Below are 13760 nucleotides of genomic sequence, written 5' to 3'. Positions count from 1 at the left end.
TCCAAAGTAACTGGGCAACAGATATCAACTGGGACTGCATGCATAAGGCCAATTCAAGACCAATCTAAGCATGAATGTGTGTGTGTGTGTGTGTGTGTGTGTGTGTGTGTGTGTGTGTGTGTGTGTAATGAACTGGCAGTTGGTGGATCAGTTTTCTTCAGGGACGTGGAATTTTGCTATTGTGACCTTTTCTTTACTTTGCAATACCTCTGACCACCGCTTACATCACTTTGGGTAACGAAACTTCAAACACCAGGTGCATTTTAAGCAAAAAATTAAGTGTGGTATATAATCTCCACCAGGAGTCCTATCTCAAGACTTTGGAATAATCCAAGCTTTGTCACACCTGCAGATTTTTAGGAGGATATTTGAAGGAAGCAAAAAGCATCCTCAATACCAACATGTCCAGGGTCTCGGTCTGAGGCTGGAGAAGGGGAGACAATTGAGGACTAAGCAGCAGGAAGGGGAAGTGGCAGAGAGACTTCCATAAGCTCTTTAAATGAAAGGAAACAGAGGCAGATGAGAGGGTGGAGGACCAAGGTCGTTCTTCAGGAGGCGGCAGGACTCGCCACAAACCTGTAGAGCCTCAGTAGAAAGTCCGCATGCTCCTAGCTTGGCTCTGAGCACTTGAAATTCAGTCAGCAGGACCCTCAAGGTTTGCTTACCCTTCGGAGCCCCGCCCACAAGTAGCCCCGCCCCAAAGCGAGCTCCCACTTTGAGTTCTGCAAGCCCCGCCCTCAGGTGTATTCCTGGGAGGACAAGGGGCGTGGCATCGGTGATGTGCGCAGGGGGCGTGGCTTAGGCTGCGGGCGCGCACGCGCACGCGCGCTGGGTTTCGCAGGCCGTGTCTTGGCACGGAGTTTCTGAGCTTCATCAGAGAGGTTCTCGTCGCTGCCTCTGAGACGCCTGAGACGCCCGGGTGAGGGGGGACAACGAGGCCTGCGTCGCTCGAGGCCTGTGGCCGGAGCCATTCGCATCTGCTGAGAGAGGTGATGCGGCGGCGGGAACCGCGGGGACTGTCAAGCAGCTGGGGGCCGAGGAGAAGGTGTGGCAGGCAGGCCTCCAGGAGCCAGAGGACGCTGGCTCTTCAAGGATGCTGGCTCTTCAAGGATGCTGGCGGGTGGCGGGCGCTGACGGGGGGACGTTTCCATTCTCATAGCTTCGAGGGAGGCAGAAGGAAAAAAAAAACCCTGAAAAAAAATAATATGATAATACCCCTCCAGAGGGCTCCAGAGCATCGCTATGCTTTGGGGGCAGATTGGCCGGCCGCTGATGTGTGACCAGAGGACTTGGATTGAGAGGAAAACCCGCAGAGCTCGTGACATTGTTTTGGGGCTGTAAATAATCTGAATTTTCCCAAACATAACGAAGATTTCCCCAGCGCGGAAATGTTTCAGGGAGGAGGAGAAAGCGAGGTAGATGACGGGCACCTGGCCTCTTCTTGGGGCGATCAGAGTTGAGGGTTTAGCCCAGGCTCTCTGAGGCTTGCCGTTACGTTTTATAAGAATTAAATCAGAGGGCAAAAATTAAGGACACTCTAGAGCTCAAGATGAGGTTAGATCCTGGCTCGGAGCCACGGTCAATATTACTTCAACTTAACAGCACCTCTGGGCTTGGAGATTGTACTCTACTTGAGCGGATGTGGAAAATGGGTTTTAAAAAGGTTAAATACCGTTATTAAGGTCCCAGCTGGGGAAAGAAATAAAGTGTTGAGATTCTCCCTCAGGGATGCCAGACTCCTCAGTTCTGGTGCTTTCCCCACTATATTTTATCTTTGTCCAGAGAACACTTTTATTATGTATCCACAGAGAAGACTCAATAGATACGAACATTATTAGGACACTCTTTGTGTTTACCCTGAAGTTAGACTGAAGAGACATTGATCTTTGAATGTGGGTCGTTTAATTGGATGTGTTCTTGATAATGCAAAACGTAAAGTGATTTTAAGCATAGAGAAATCTTAACTTTGGTGTAAGTTCATTAATACATTACATGTTTATTGTCTTTTACATTGCAGATAATAATTTTGTTCCTAAAGTACATAGATGAATATAGTATGTAATGTCTACCATTGAGTTTCATTGAAAGAGTAATTATATAAGAGCATTTCATAATATAAATTGTAATCTTTACTAGTGTGTGAATTAGATTGGAAATAGTTTAAAGTTCAAACTTTAAACTTTTATACAATGTAAACTTTATACTTTTATAAATATTATTATATAAGAAAAGCCATTAGCTAATTTGCCATAATGGGTACCATTGCATCATTTTCTCCAGCAAGATGTACTGTCATAAAATTTAGGCTAAACTTTATTGGCATTGGTGTTTTGTTTTATTACATCACCACTTTCAGTACATTTTAAAAGATCAGTGAAGAGAGAATTTATGATTGATCTTCTATTAAATTTAAAGGCTTACTATATTCATTGAGAAGCCAATAATGTAGTTGCACAGGGTTCCCCCCCCCCCAGTACATTGCTGGATAGGTTAACAGCTCATTTAGAAAAAAAAAGTAAATCTTAATTTAAAGCTAGATTGCACTTAAGTTGTTGTGGTTTAGAGTTCTAGGGAAAATGGAGCCTGTAGTTTAGACTGCAATGGCACATTGTTCAAAATGTACATTATTGCAGGCACAGTGGAGGAACTTCTTTGGGTTGTTTGTGTTTTCTCACTAAAGTTGGAGTCCATACTACAGTTTGGAAGTGGTGATATGGTCAGACATTTAGGAGGTGTGAGGACCGGGAAAGGGAATGGACTAGTAACGTGTGATTGGCAGACAGTGAAGCATTCGGCCTTGGGTGGTGTAAAGGTGCCGAGGAGGATTACAGGTGCCACCTGGGTGTGCCCCAAATTAGTGTTTCGTTCTGCATAAAAGGTATTTCACAATCTGTTTTCAGTTTCTGTTCTGTTTTGGTTTTGGTTTTTCGAGACAGGGTTTCTCTCTGGGTAGGCTTGGCTGCCCTGGATTCACTTTGTAGACCAGGCTGGCCTTGAACTCGCAGAGATCCGCTTGCCTCTGCCTTCCAAGTGCGGGGATTAAAGGCATGCGCCATTTTTCCATTGCTGCCTAGGGCACACACCCATACTCTGCCCCATTTCACTTTGCCTTATGCCTCCACTATGTTGTAGGTATATCTCTGCCCTTTATTTTACACAGATCAATTCTTTTGGGAATTTAGTTTTTCCATAGTTTTCTCTCTGCTTAGAAATTCTGTTCAACCCTTTTCTAACTCTTTCCCTCGACTGGAATTGTAACATTACATTTAATTTGATTTACATTAAGTTAGTGATTGTAATACACTTTCCCCCCTCTGTTTTGTGCAGAAATTGGTTAGAAAATGTTAGAAAAGTGATCCACTTTTTCACTTAACTTCTCCTGTAGCTGATAAAAGGAATTAGTAGGTCTTTTGGGTAAAGAGTATGGGAGTAAATCTTAGGCTTCGCAGTCTGAGTAAACTCTGTCTCAGCTTAAATCTGCCCTCATAGCACAACGCAGTCGAAGACAGCACACACATGATCAGCATGGGTGCATTCCAGTACAGCATCAACATATGTAGACCCAGAGATCTGAAATGCATATTTTCACCTGCCACAGTTATTACTACTTGATATTTTTCCTCCAACACTTAACATATATGGATATATGCTAAGTGGGAGCATCTCTGGGAGTTAATGGCTATCTGGGCTATACAGTGAAACCTGGTCTCACACCTGCACCTTCACCCCAACACTGCTAGCTCTTGGATTGTGCAAAACAAGGTGTAGGTTGTATTGGGCGCCACTGTGTCTTCCCTCTGAGTTTTAAGACCCTTACTCTTTAAGGCCCCTCACTCAGGAAAAGGTTTGATAAAGGAATTTGTATTAAGGTCACTTTTGAATTACTATTGGTGGTGTCAGAAAAGCAAATGGAAATGAGACATTTTATGTTTTCATTAAGGGTCTCATTCATGGGTTAAGCTCAAGATGAAGACCTGAGAATGGTAACACAGTGTGTTAACTAGGTACAGTTGTATGTCCTTAGGACAAACGGAGAATAAAGCAGTGGTGATTAGCCTTGCTTGAGTTGGCCAGAAATGACCTCAGTCATCTTTTGGAAGTACGGAATGTATTCTCGGCTGAAAGCCTTTCCAAGAATCTTTCAAATATGCTAAGAAGGTCATCGACCACATCTCATCAGTAAATAGCTCGAAATGCAAAGATTGCTCAGTTTCTTTATATAATATAATCCTACCTCATACTGCATATAAGTAAAATGGATTTTAAAAAATGGCCTCTACATAATAAACTTGAATTTCAAGGCCATTTTACTTCTTACAAAATAAGATGATATTGTTTATTCCAAAAATATTTGGTGCATGATTAGCTAACAGTGCTTGACAGAAGTAATGGTAATATTAGATAAGTTAGAGGTTTTTTTTTTTTTTAATGAAGAGTCTTGTAAGGAAAGCACATTTTAAACAAAGCCAGTTAGTAAGATGATAGAATTCTCTTACACTAAAAAATACTTTATAGCTTCCAAATTTCTCAGTTTATAAACATTCTAGGTCCAAAGAGATGGCTTAGTGGCTAAATACACTTGCTGCCAAGCCCTCAAATCTTAAGTTCAGTCCCCTAAACCCATATGGGGAAGGAGAGAACCATCTCCTAACACACAAGCTCACAAACATACACACAGTAAATAACAATTTCTAATTTTTTTTCTGGTTTTGGGCTAATGCAAAGCTTTATTTTTAAAAATAATATTTTAAATTTTATTTTATGTACAGAGGTGTGAGGGTGTTAGATTCCCTGGAACTGGAGTCACAGGTAGTTGTGAGCTGCCACGTGGCTGCTAGGAATTGAACCCAGGTCTTCTGGAAGAACAGCCAGTGCTCTTAACCACTGAGCCATCTCTCCAGCCCTGCAATGCCTTAGTTTTAACTAGATTACTTATATGTTAGAAAAGAAATGTTACTTTAGTAAACTTTTCAGATTTTCTTTTCACAGTTTTTTAGTGTCTTTGTCAGTAGTGTCAAAAGTTTTACTAACTTCAGTGGATAGAAGCTTAAAAATATTGAAATGTAATATTTTCCATATAATTAGACCTGCTTGTCAATAAATAACTATCTAACTGTGACCAGCCATCATGCTGATTCATTTGTAACAGTTTATTGTTTTCTTCTCTTCATTCTTTATCATCATCGGTTTTGCTGGAGTCTCATGCCCCAGTCTAACTTTTAATTTACCAGTTCGTCTTTCAAGGCTAGTGACACTATTATAGAGCTTCCATTTTTGCTAATTTCATTTCCATTACTTTTTTGTAATTACCCTATTGTTCCTCCATGAATATGATATTATTTATTATTGCTTTATGACTATTGGTTCTACTACTTTTATATATAGTATTGATCGACAGTTATAATTAATTACTTCCCTTATACCTGGATTTCAGTTTTACTTGTATCAGTTCATTTAGTCATTTCTAAGAACCCCAATTAGTCACTCTGACTGCTTTACAAATGACAAAAAGAGACAGGCAGTAACTTTCCTAGCATCTCATAGCTGTGAGAAGACAGAGGCAGGGTTCATGCTACTTGGTTTGATCAGAGAAGAAAAATCAAGTTTAGAATAATAAGAATTTCCCATTAGGAAAAAGCTTAATAGCAGAAAAGTTATATTTTCATAAATGTTGTCTTTAAGGTAAATTCAGTTCTTATGGCTTTTCAGTCTCTGAATCTCCTTATTAAAAATTCCATACTTCTAGATAAAAATGTAATGAATGTAACTCCAGAGGTAGATGTAGGGGAAGAAATAGAAATGGTGTTGTTTTTGTTGAGAGTATTTAGGATTTTTGTTTATAATAACAACTTATTATTATTGTTGTTGTTGTTGTTATTTAATGCCCACCCTCTGCTGACATTAAAGACATGCTCCACATACCCGCCTGGATTTAATTTTGTTTTAAAACGTTCTCAGTAGGTGTGAAATAGATAGTTAGGTTTGTGAACTTTAGACAAAAAAACCCTCAAATTTGAATCCAGGTGACAGTTCAAAGAGGTAAAACTATGAACCTAGTTATTCTGTGGAAGATTTGGTATCTAAAAAAAATGGAATGTTGAACATTCAGTTTGAGTTAATAATTTAGTAGGCTGTGTTTTGGTAAACTCTTTGGAAATGATCATGCTGAGTGGGTTGACGTGTCTGTCTGTTTTGTAGCCAATTACCTTTGATTGAGTGTGTTTCTTTTCTTTTTCTTATTTTGGCTAGAGATGATTATCACTGTACTCTTGATTGCTTTTATTGTGCTGTTTCTAATTTCTTTTTATATTTTTACAATATGTCTTTTCCTGTGTAATTACGTCAGTGACAAAGTGAAAAAGCAAAGTAAAGGTTGTAATTTTATTGCTAATTAAAAAGTCCTAGCCTAATCAATTTCCTCCACACATAAAACCTTTAAGTTAACTTTCAATAGTAAATGTTTACTCTGGAGAAGACAAACTGCTTCTAAAAAGGTGTTTGCTTTTTTATTTGAAGTGGAGACAGTTAGAACATGGAACAGGTTGTCCTTGTTTTGGAGAGAACTCACATCATTGGCCTCCATTAGATGGCTTTATATAAAACAAGGCAGCAATAGTTGTTTTGGAAGGTTTAACAAAACTTTGTGGTTTTTTTTGTTTTTGTTTTTATCTTTCACAATTTCAAAAATATATATGATACACTTTAGTCATATTCTGCCCATGATCTTCTCTTAGTTCCTTGCCCTTCCATCAAACTTTTTCCTAGCAAGACCCCCCCCCCTCTTACTTTTTGTGGTTAAAAAAAACAAACAAACCATAAACAAAGAACTTATTTTTTTGTGGCACAGTGCATTTAATTAGTATTGCTTGCATAAGGATGGGTGGGTGGGTGGATGGGGGCTCATTTACTTTAGTAAAGAAAGCTTAACAATGGCCACACCAGTGAAGAATATTAATGCCCCCCCCCATTAATTGTTTATGGCTCCTCAGGGAGGGGTGTGGCCCCCTAAGCTGATAGTCACACTATTTTATAGGCATAAACATAGTTATTTGCACGGCAGTTTGAGACACGCATCATGCCCATTTAGCAAAACAACTGCAGTAGCTTTCCCGCTGGGGTGGAAGGTCTCCCTAGGGCTTTTGGTGGCTTTGCAGTATCAGGTGTGAATTCCCTCCGTGGCATGGATGTCATAATCCATTAGAAGGCGGTTGGTTGCTTTTGGAACACACTCACCACTCTGTTAACACTGTTGAGCCCCTCATTTGGCTAATTGTCAGTGTGGCATGCAGGGTCTGCAGGTGAGGGCGAGCCATCAGGGAGGGGCTCCTTCTCTACTTTCAGATTGATTTCTCTGTGTCTCCCGGAAGATTACTAGCTATTTTGAAGTTCCTATCATGTAATTCCGAAATTTGTGTGTAGGAACTTTAGTCCTTCAAATGTTAGCCAGACTAATTCCTATCTTTCAGCAAACACCATTTGCTGTTCTGTGTGCCAGACTGAAGCTAAATAGAGCTTTCCTTGCCGGCACCCGGAGAGGGTTCTGAGACAAGTCTACAGTAAGAGCAGGGACAGGGTACCCGCAGACCTGTACCTTTCTCAGAGTCGGCTTTTATCTTCGTCTAATGTCACCTAGGCTTTAATTCCTGCTCCTACTTTGCCTCTTTAGTGTTGATTCTTAGTCCAGGTTTTTATTTATTTATCTATCTATTAATTTTGCTACATAATAATGACTGTGTAAAATAAGAACTTTTAGGTGGAGACGGTGACTCTGGCCCACTGAGAGTCAAATAACCTTTAACACACTTTTTTTCCCCTCTTACTAAGCTGGACTTGTTTGAACTTTTGGTCTGTCAGCACTGTCACAGTTTGAAGGCAGATGCTGCACTTTTATGGTTCCTGGTAAAATTCATGCAGCACTGTCATTTTGACAGTGGGATATATTGGCTGTTTGTCGGGTAATCTGGAGTTGTTTGAGACATCAGACTTTTTCTTCATTTTGTAGAGGATGTTGATAATTTCTTTTAGTAGGCTCGTGGAGGTGTTTAGATTTGGGCTAGAATTTTCTTCCCACCTTCTATGAACTATTTGCATCTTCACGTGAGTTTTCAAAAGGCTTGCACGTTGGATCCTTCATGTGTGTGTGCTGCCTGGTGTCCAGTCTGGGTCTCGGTGGTGTCTTGTCTGGTAGTTTGGTTCTTCTAGTCTTTAACATTCCTAGGATAAGATCCATATGTTCCTAGTTTGGGAATTAATCTAAAAGGCAATAAAAAACTTTCTTTTTACATGTGTATTCTGGAGCTCTTCTTTATTTCACCTCCCTATTTTCTCTTTCCCTCTGCTGTTTTTGGGCCTCTAGTGAGACATTTCACTGGGGCACTTAAAGTCCTCAGTGATAACTGCTATCCGAGGCCCAGTGGTAGGAGAGTAACCTGCACACAGCAGTGGGGAAGAAAAGACTAAGAGTTGGCCCGGCTTGCTTGCACCGTAGCTCCACCAAATGGAGAGGAAGTTTCTCTTCTTCAGAGTCTGGCTCCATTAGGCTTTCATTACTGTAGTGTGCTGCTGCCACCAAGGGGATCTTTCCAGGATGGGGATCCTGAAAAGAACTAGAAGGAGTAACAGCAAACTTGACACTTCCACATCTCGTTGAGTGTTAAGACTAACTTTTCCTCAGGTCAGAATTGTAAGTTGACTTTTTTTGTTTGTTTGTTTTGTTTTTCAAGACAGGGTTTCTCTGTGTAGCCTTGACTGTCCTGGACTTGCTTTGTAGACTAGGCTGGCCTCGAACTCACAGTGATCTGCCTGGCATAAGTTGACTCCTTAGGGCCTTCTTTCCTTGGTCCCCACTTCTCATGTGTTCAGTTTGAGGGATCCCAGAGGAGAAAAGGGGGTCGGCTCACTGCTGGTTTGGGGCTGTTTCAAATATTAATGTTGCCTGTCTCCTGTGTTGTTACCTACGTTGTGGAGTTGTAAGATTGCTCCTTCATGCACTCTGTACAAGTAGGGGAGAGAGATGGCAGCATGCTTAACTTCATTTTACTTGGGAATGAAAAACATCTATGTCATTGCCATTAACTATCACACATGCTTTACTGTGTAGTTCAATGTTTGTTTGTGTTTCTTTTTAATAACCTGACCCAGACAACATGGCTACTGCAATTAGGGATGTGGGAGTTTGGAGACAGACCAGAACGCTTCTGCTGAAAAATTACCTAATTAAATGTAGGACTAAAAAAAGTAGTGTTCAGGTAAGTTAAAACTGTTCATTAGTATGTCTTCTTGTGATTTGTTTTGCTTTGATGCATTCTGTTTTTTGAGATAATTTTGCTGAATACATTTTTACTATAATTTTATTTCCTTCAATTTGTTTATAAAATAAAAGCATATTGTATTGTTTCTGATAGTGAGGATAAAAAGAGAAATGAACTGCTCCTAAATGTATCAGTGATTCAATTCAGTTAACTTCCAATATCAGCATGTAATTTTGAAGTGTAGGCATGCATTTTCTCCCCATTGATGATATACTATTCCACAGATAACTTTTTGGAACAATATTACATAATTTTATTCTCCCCCACTTCCCCACTTTATGGCCTCTGAATTAAGTTGCAACGAATGCTAAAATTATGTCACAAGAGTAATATTCTAAAATGGAGTGCTTTTGGTAAAAGAAAGTAGGAAGTCTAGCTAACCAACTGGCAGTAATTTCAAGTATGGGGTGTCTTCTGAAACTAGCAAAACAATTAAGGAACAAGATAAAATAATAGCTCATTCCTAGTAAAGCAGTCCATAAAACTAATTAAGTGTAATTTTTGTAATACAATTTTAGTATTAGTGTAGTATTATTTTTAATTAGGAACCAAAGAGTTTTTCATTTACTTATTTACTTATTTTTCTTTTTTTCCAAAGGTATTTCCTTGTACGGATTTGTTTTACAAGTTGCTTTAAGATTTTATGAATAAATACAGTGGGTCTCCTTTTTTTTTCCCCCTGAGATGAGTTTCTCCTTGTAACAGCCCTGGCTTGGGGTCCTGGAACTCACTTTGCAGACGAGGCTGGCCTCTGCCTCTTCAGTTTTGAGATTAAAGGCATGTACCACTACCACCCAGCAAATATAGTGGGTTTTAAATCAGTACTCTTAAGACAGTTAAACATTATTTATTTATGTAACTTGACTATATAAGTTGAGTACTAAGACATTTCAGTAAAACTGAATGCTTACTGAAAATGATTGAATGATTGACTGTGTTTGGATTTGTTACGGTGCTCCATGCAATAATTCTTTTAGGGTAGACTGCTTTACTTTCTCTACATATGAGAGGGCAACAGTATTTATTTTTCCCCTATATATATTTGCATAGAAATCTTTTTTGTTGTTGTTGCCACTATCCATGTACTCTGTAATCACTTTTGTTTTTGTTTTTTGTAGGAAATTCTTTTTCCTCTATTTTTTTTATTTTGGCTAATATTAATTAGCATGATGCATCCAAATAAGAAATATGAAGAAGTATCTGATATGGAACTTAACCCTATGGACAAATCTATCCTTTCTAACCTTATTCTTGGATATACTCCAGTGACTAATATTACAAGCAGCATTATGCAGAGAGTATCTACTGATCATCTTCCTGATGGTATTGTAGCCTTTTTGAATTACTTGTTTTTTTAAAATGCATATGTTATATGCATTTGTGTGAGTGTATGTATATGTGTGTGCAGGTGCCCATGGAGGTCAGAATAGCCCTTTAATTCCTTGGAGCTGGAGTTACTGCAATCCAGTGTGATCAGCTAGGTGTCCTGAATGAGAACATTAGCATGTGGAGAGTTAAGTCGCTAATATGTACTTGCACAGCTAATGAATAACGAAGCACCAATCCCCTTGACCACAAATTCTGGAGCTTCTGTAGTGAAGTCATGTAATGAAAACAAAACTGCAGTACAGTATATATTTTAAAAATCATCTGTCTGTTGTGATAGAGTAGTTACAGAATTTTCTCCATTTAGCTTCTGAAGAGAAATAAGCACTATTAGGTATAAATGATGGTTTTTATTCAGAGAAGACTTCACAGAGTTTTGACATAATTGCTAACGTACATTTAGGGATGTTCAGCTATGGGTACACAGGCTGCATGTAGTTGAGGTGAAGGATAGCTATGAATACAGCTCAACACAAAATTACTTAAAACATTGGATTTTTTTTTTGTAACTTGATTGCGTGATTCTTGAGCATGAACCTAGTATGTGATCATTGTATCACAGTGTCAAAAAGCTGGACATGCCTGGAAGAACTTTCTTCATAGAAACAAGTATTTAGAAATAAGACTCCAATTATTAGGAGTTATTTTACTTTGAAAGAAGTAATTGAGTTGCACCATTATTTTTACAATTTTATTTCTGTCATAAATTTTACAGACTTTAGGAAATGTAGATAACATGTTCAAGGACCAAGGCTTATTTCAGCACCAAAACCAAAAAAGATTTACAGGTGGATATGATATCAAAACTCTTCTGCATTAGAATATAGAATGTATTACAATGCATTGAAACTTTCAAATAGCATGCTTTGATGCTTATATATACTGTATCATAGATGTAAATTATATAATAACATAATTTATGTGACCAGGTCACAACTTAACGGCCTATAAAATAATATTGTTTATCATTTTATGCCATTATTTTCTTTGCAGTTATTTTCATTTTCTAAGAAATTAGTAAGATGAAAAAGTACTGATAATATATTCCATTTATGAAATACAGTAATAAAATGGATCTACTATTGTTACAGTAAGCTGTTGGCAATTTGTACATTTATTACATTGTTCTAATATTTTATAGTTATAATTACTGAAGAATATGCAAATGAGAATGAAATGCTAGCATCCAGTCTTTCTAAGACCAGCAACTTTGTAGGTGTGGTTTTCAAAGACATCATGTCCTATGAGCTTCGTTTTTTCCCTGATATGATTCCAGTATCTTCTATTTACATGGATTCAAGAGGTAAGCAACTTTTATCTAATCATTGAACTAAAAGTTAAATGCATTTCTTTATACTCCAAATAAGATGGCGTTCATTATTGTCATGTACAACTGTACTTATTTTTAGGAAAACTATTATGGGCAGTGTGAGGTTGGATGTGGTGGCACTCACCTTTCCTCCCAGGCAGCTTTCTGTGTGTTCAGGGCTAGCCTGGTTTACTTAGTGCGTTCTGGGCCAGCTGGAGTCCATGGTGAGACCCTGTTTCTAGAAATAAAAATTGGGTATGCATCAGTATCCAAATATATATCTGTATTATGTGTATGCTATATAAAATAGCTTTAACATTCATTTTAATTTTAATATGCTTATGTAAATGTCAATTACAGTTAAAAGACAGAATTGTATCTTTTATTGTATGACTTTTAAATATATTTTCCTTCATATACCCATTTTCACTGTGGTATGATATAAATGTTTAAAATCTCAAGGTCTCCTACCAGTGAAATTTCTTAAGTTTACACTTGAAACATAGAAAACTGCCTTCAGTTGTTTAAACCCATGAAAAGACGGTATCAACTGTTTACTGTACCATATTACATTCACTAGTAAGCTTGGCTAGCTTATTCCAAGCTTTTCCTTTATTCCAAAACCTTGTGTGGAAAATTCTTTTTTTCTCTTTTTATGAACTTGGACCTGTTCACGTATATGTCAGATGCTCTAAAATGTGCAGTGTGGAATGATTTACCTTAAAACATAAAAGTGATTTGTTTTATTTTATATTCATGAGTATTTAGCCTGTTCGTATGTATGTGCATCTGTGCATGCTTTCGTGTCCTGTGTGTGCACCCGCGCGTGTATACACACACATACACGCACACACATGCACACACACACACACTCCCTGTGGAGTCTATTTGCTGGTCAGCTATTCCTGAACATGAGATCTGGCCTGATTTGGCTCGTATACTCAGTGTCATTCCATTAGAGAAAACTGATTTTCTCTCTCCCAGCAGATATAAATGACAGTTCCAACTGTTAATCTTTATCTTAGTGGCTAGGTTCACATCCATCTGTCCATCCATCCATTCATCATTTAAAAAAGTATAACAAAATAAAGTAAAAACTATTACATTGAAGTCAGACCAGAAGGCCCAACAGAAGGAAAAGAGCCCAAGAGAGGGCACATGAGTCAGAGACCCACTCACTCTTACGCTTAGGAAGCCCACAGAGACACTAAACTGGGGACCGTTATATAAGCGCAGAGGACCTGCTTTGGTCTTGTTGAGTTCGTATGAGCTTTGCTCATGTTGGCTTTAAAGGACCTTGCTTTCTTGGTGGCTTCATCCCCTTTGGCTCTTACATTCTTTATGCTTCCTCTTCCTCAGGCTTCCCTGAGCTCTGAGGGGAGGGATTTGATGGAGACATGTCATGAGTATCCTATGGTCTCTTATTCTCTGTGTAATGTTTGGTTGTGGGTTTCTATATTTGTTCCTATCTACTGCAGGAAAAAGCTTCTCTGATGATGGGTAAATAAAGTACAGATGTGTGAGTATAGCAGAATATCATCAGGAGTCATTTTATCACTGCATTTTTGTTTTTCTTTCAGACCTGTATTATTTGGCTTTGGCCCAGGTCCCTAGGCTATCTAGTGTCTGGTTCTTGGTCACCCAGGCAGTGTTGGTTATGGGTTCCATAGAATGGAATAGGCTTTAAGTCAGATCAGCTATTTGTTGGTTACTCCCACAGACTTGGTGCCACCATTGTCGTAGGGTATCTTGTG

The 13760-nt window shown here is 38.6% G+C and overlaps 1 protein-coding gene across 2 annotated transcripts in view; it reads left to right on the top strand.

The window, feature by feature from the left end:
• The first annotated feature begins 805 nt into the window (after positions 1-805).
• ABCA5 (ATP binding cassette subfamily A member 5) overlaps positions 806-13760 on the top strand; it is a 70807-nt gene continuing 57852 nt past the window's right edge. The window contains exons 1-4 of one of the 2 annotated variants that reach the window (XM_084751151.1): positions 806-989; positions 9142-9248; positions 10430-10634; positions 11839-12000. In XM_084751151.1, the coding sequence (XP_084607277.1) occupies positions 9147-9248; positions 10430-10634; positions 11839-12000 (469 nt within the window). In that variant the 5' untranslated portion in view covers positions 806-989; positions 9142-9146. Of the gene's footprint in view, positions 990-1026; positions 1046-9141; positions 9249-10429; positions 10635-11838; positions 12001-13760 lie in introns of those variants that run through there. The other variant, XM_084751152.1, reaches the window with a different exon arrangement.

The sequence above is a fragment of the Acomys minous genome (genome assembly GCF_964271855.1).
Source record: "Acomys minous genome assembly, chromosome: 12".
Lineage (NCBI taxonomy): Eukaryota > Metazoa > Chordata > Mammalia > Rodentia > Muridae > Acomys > Acomys minous.
The sequence above is the reverse complement of the archived record's forward strand: the minus strand, read 5'-3'. Positions and strand labels throughout refer to the sequence as shown.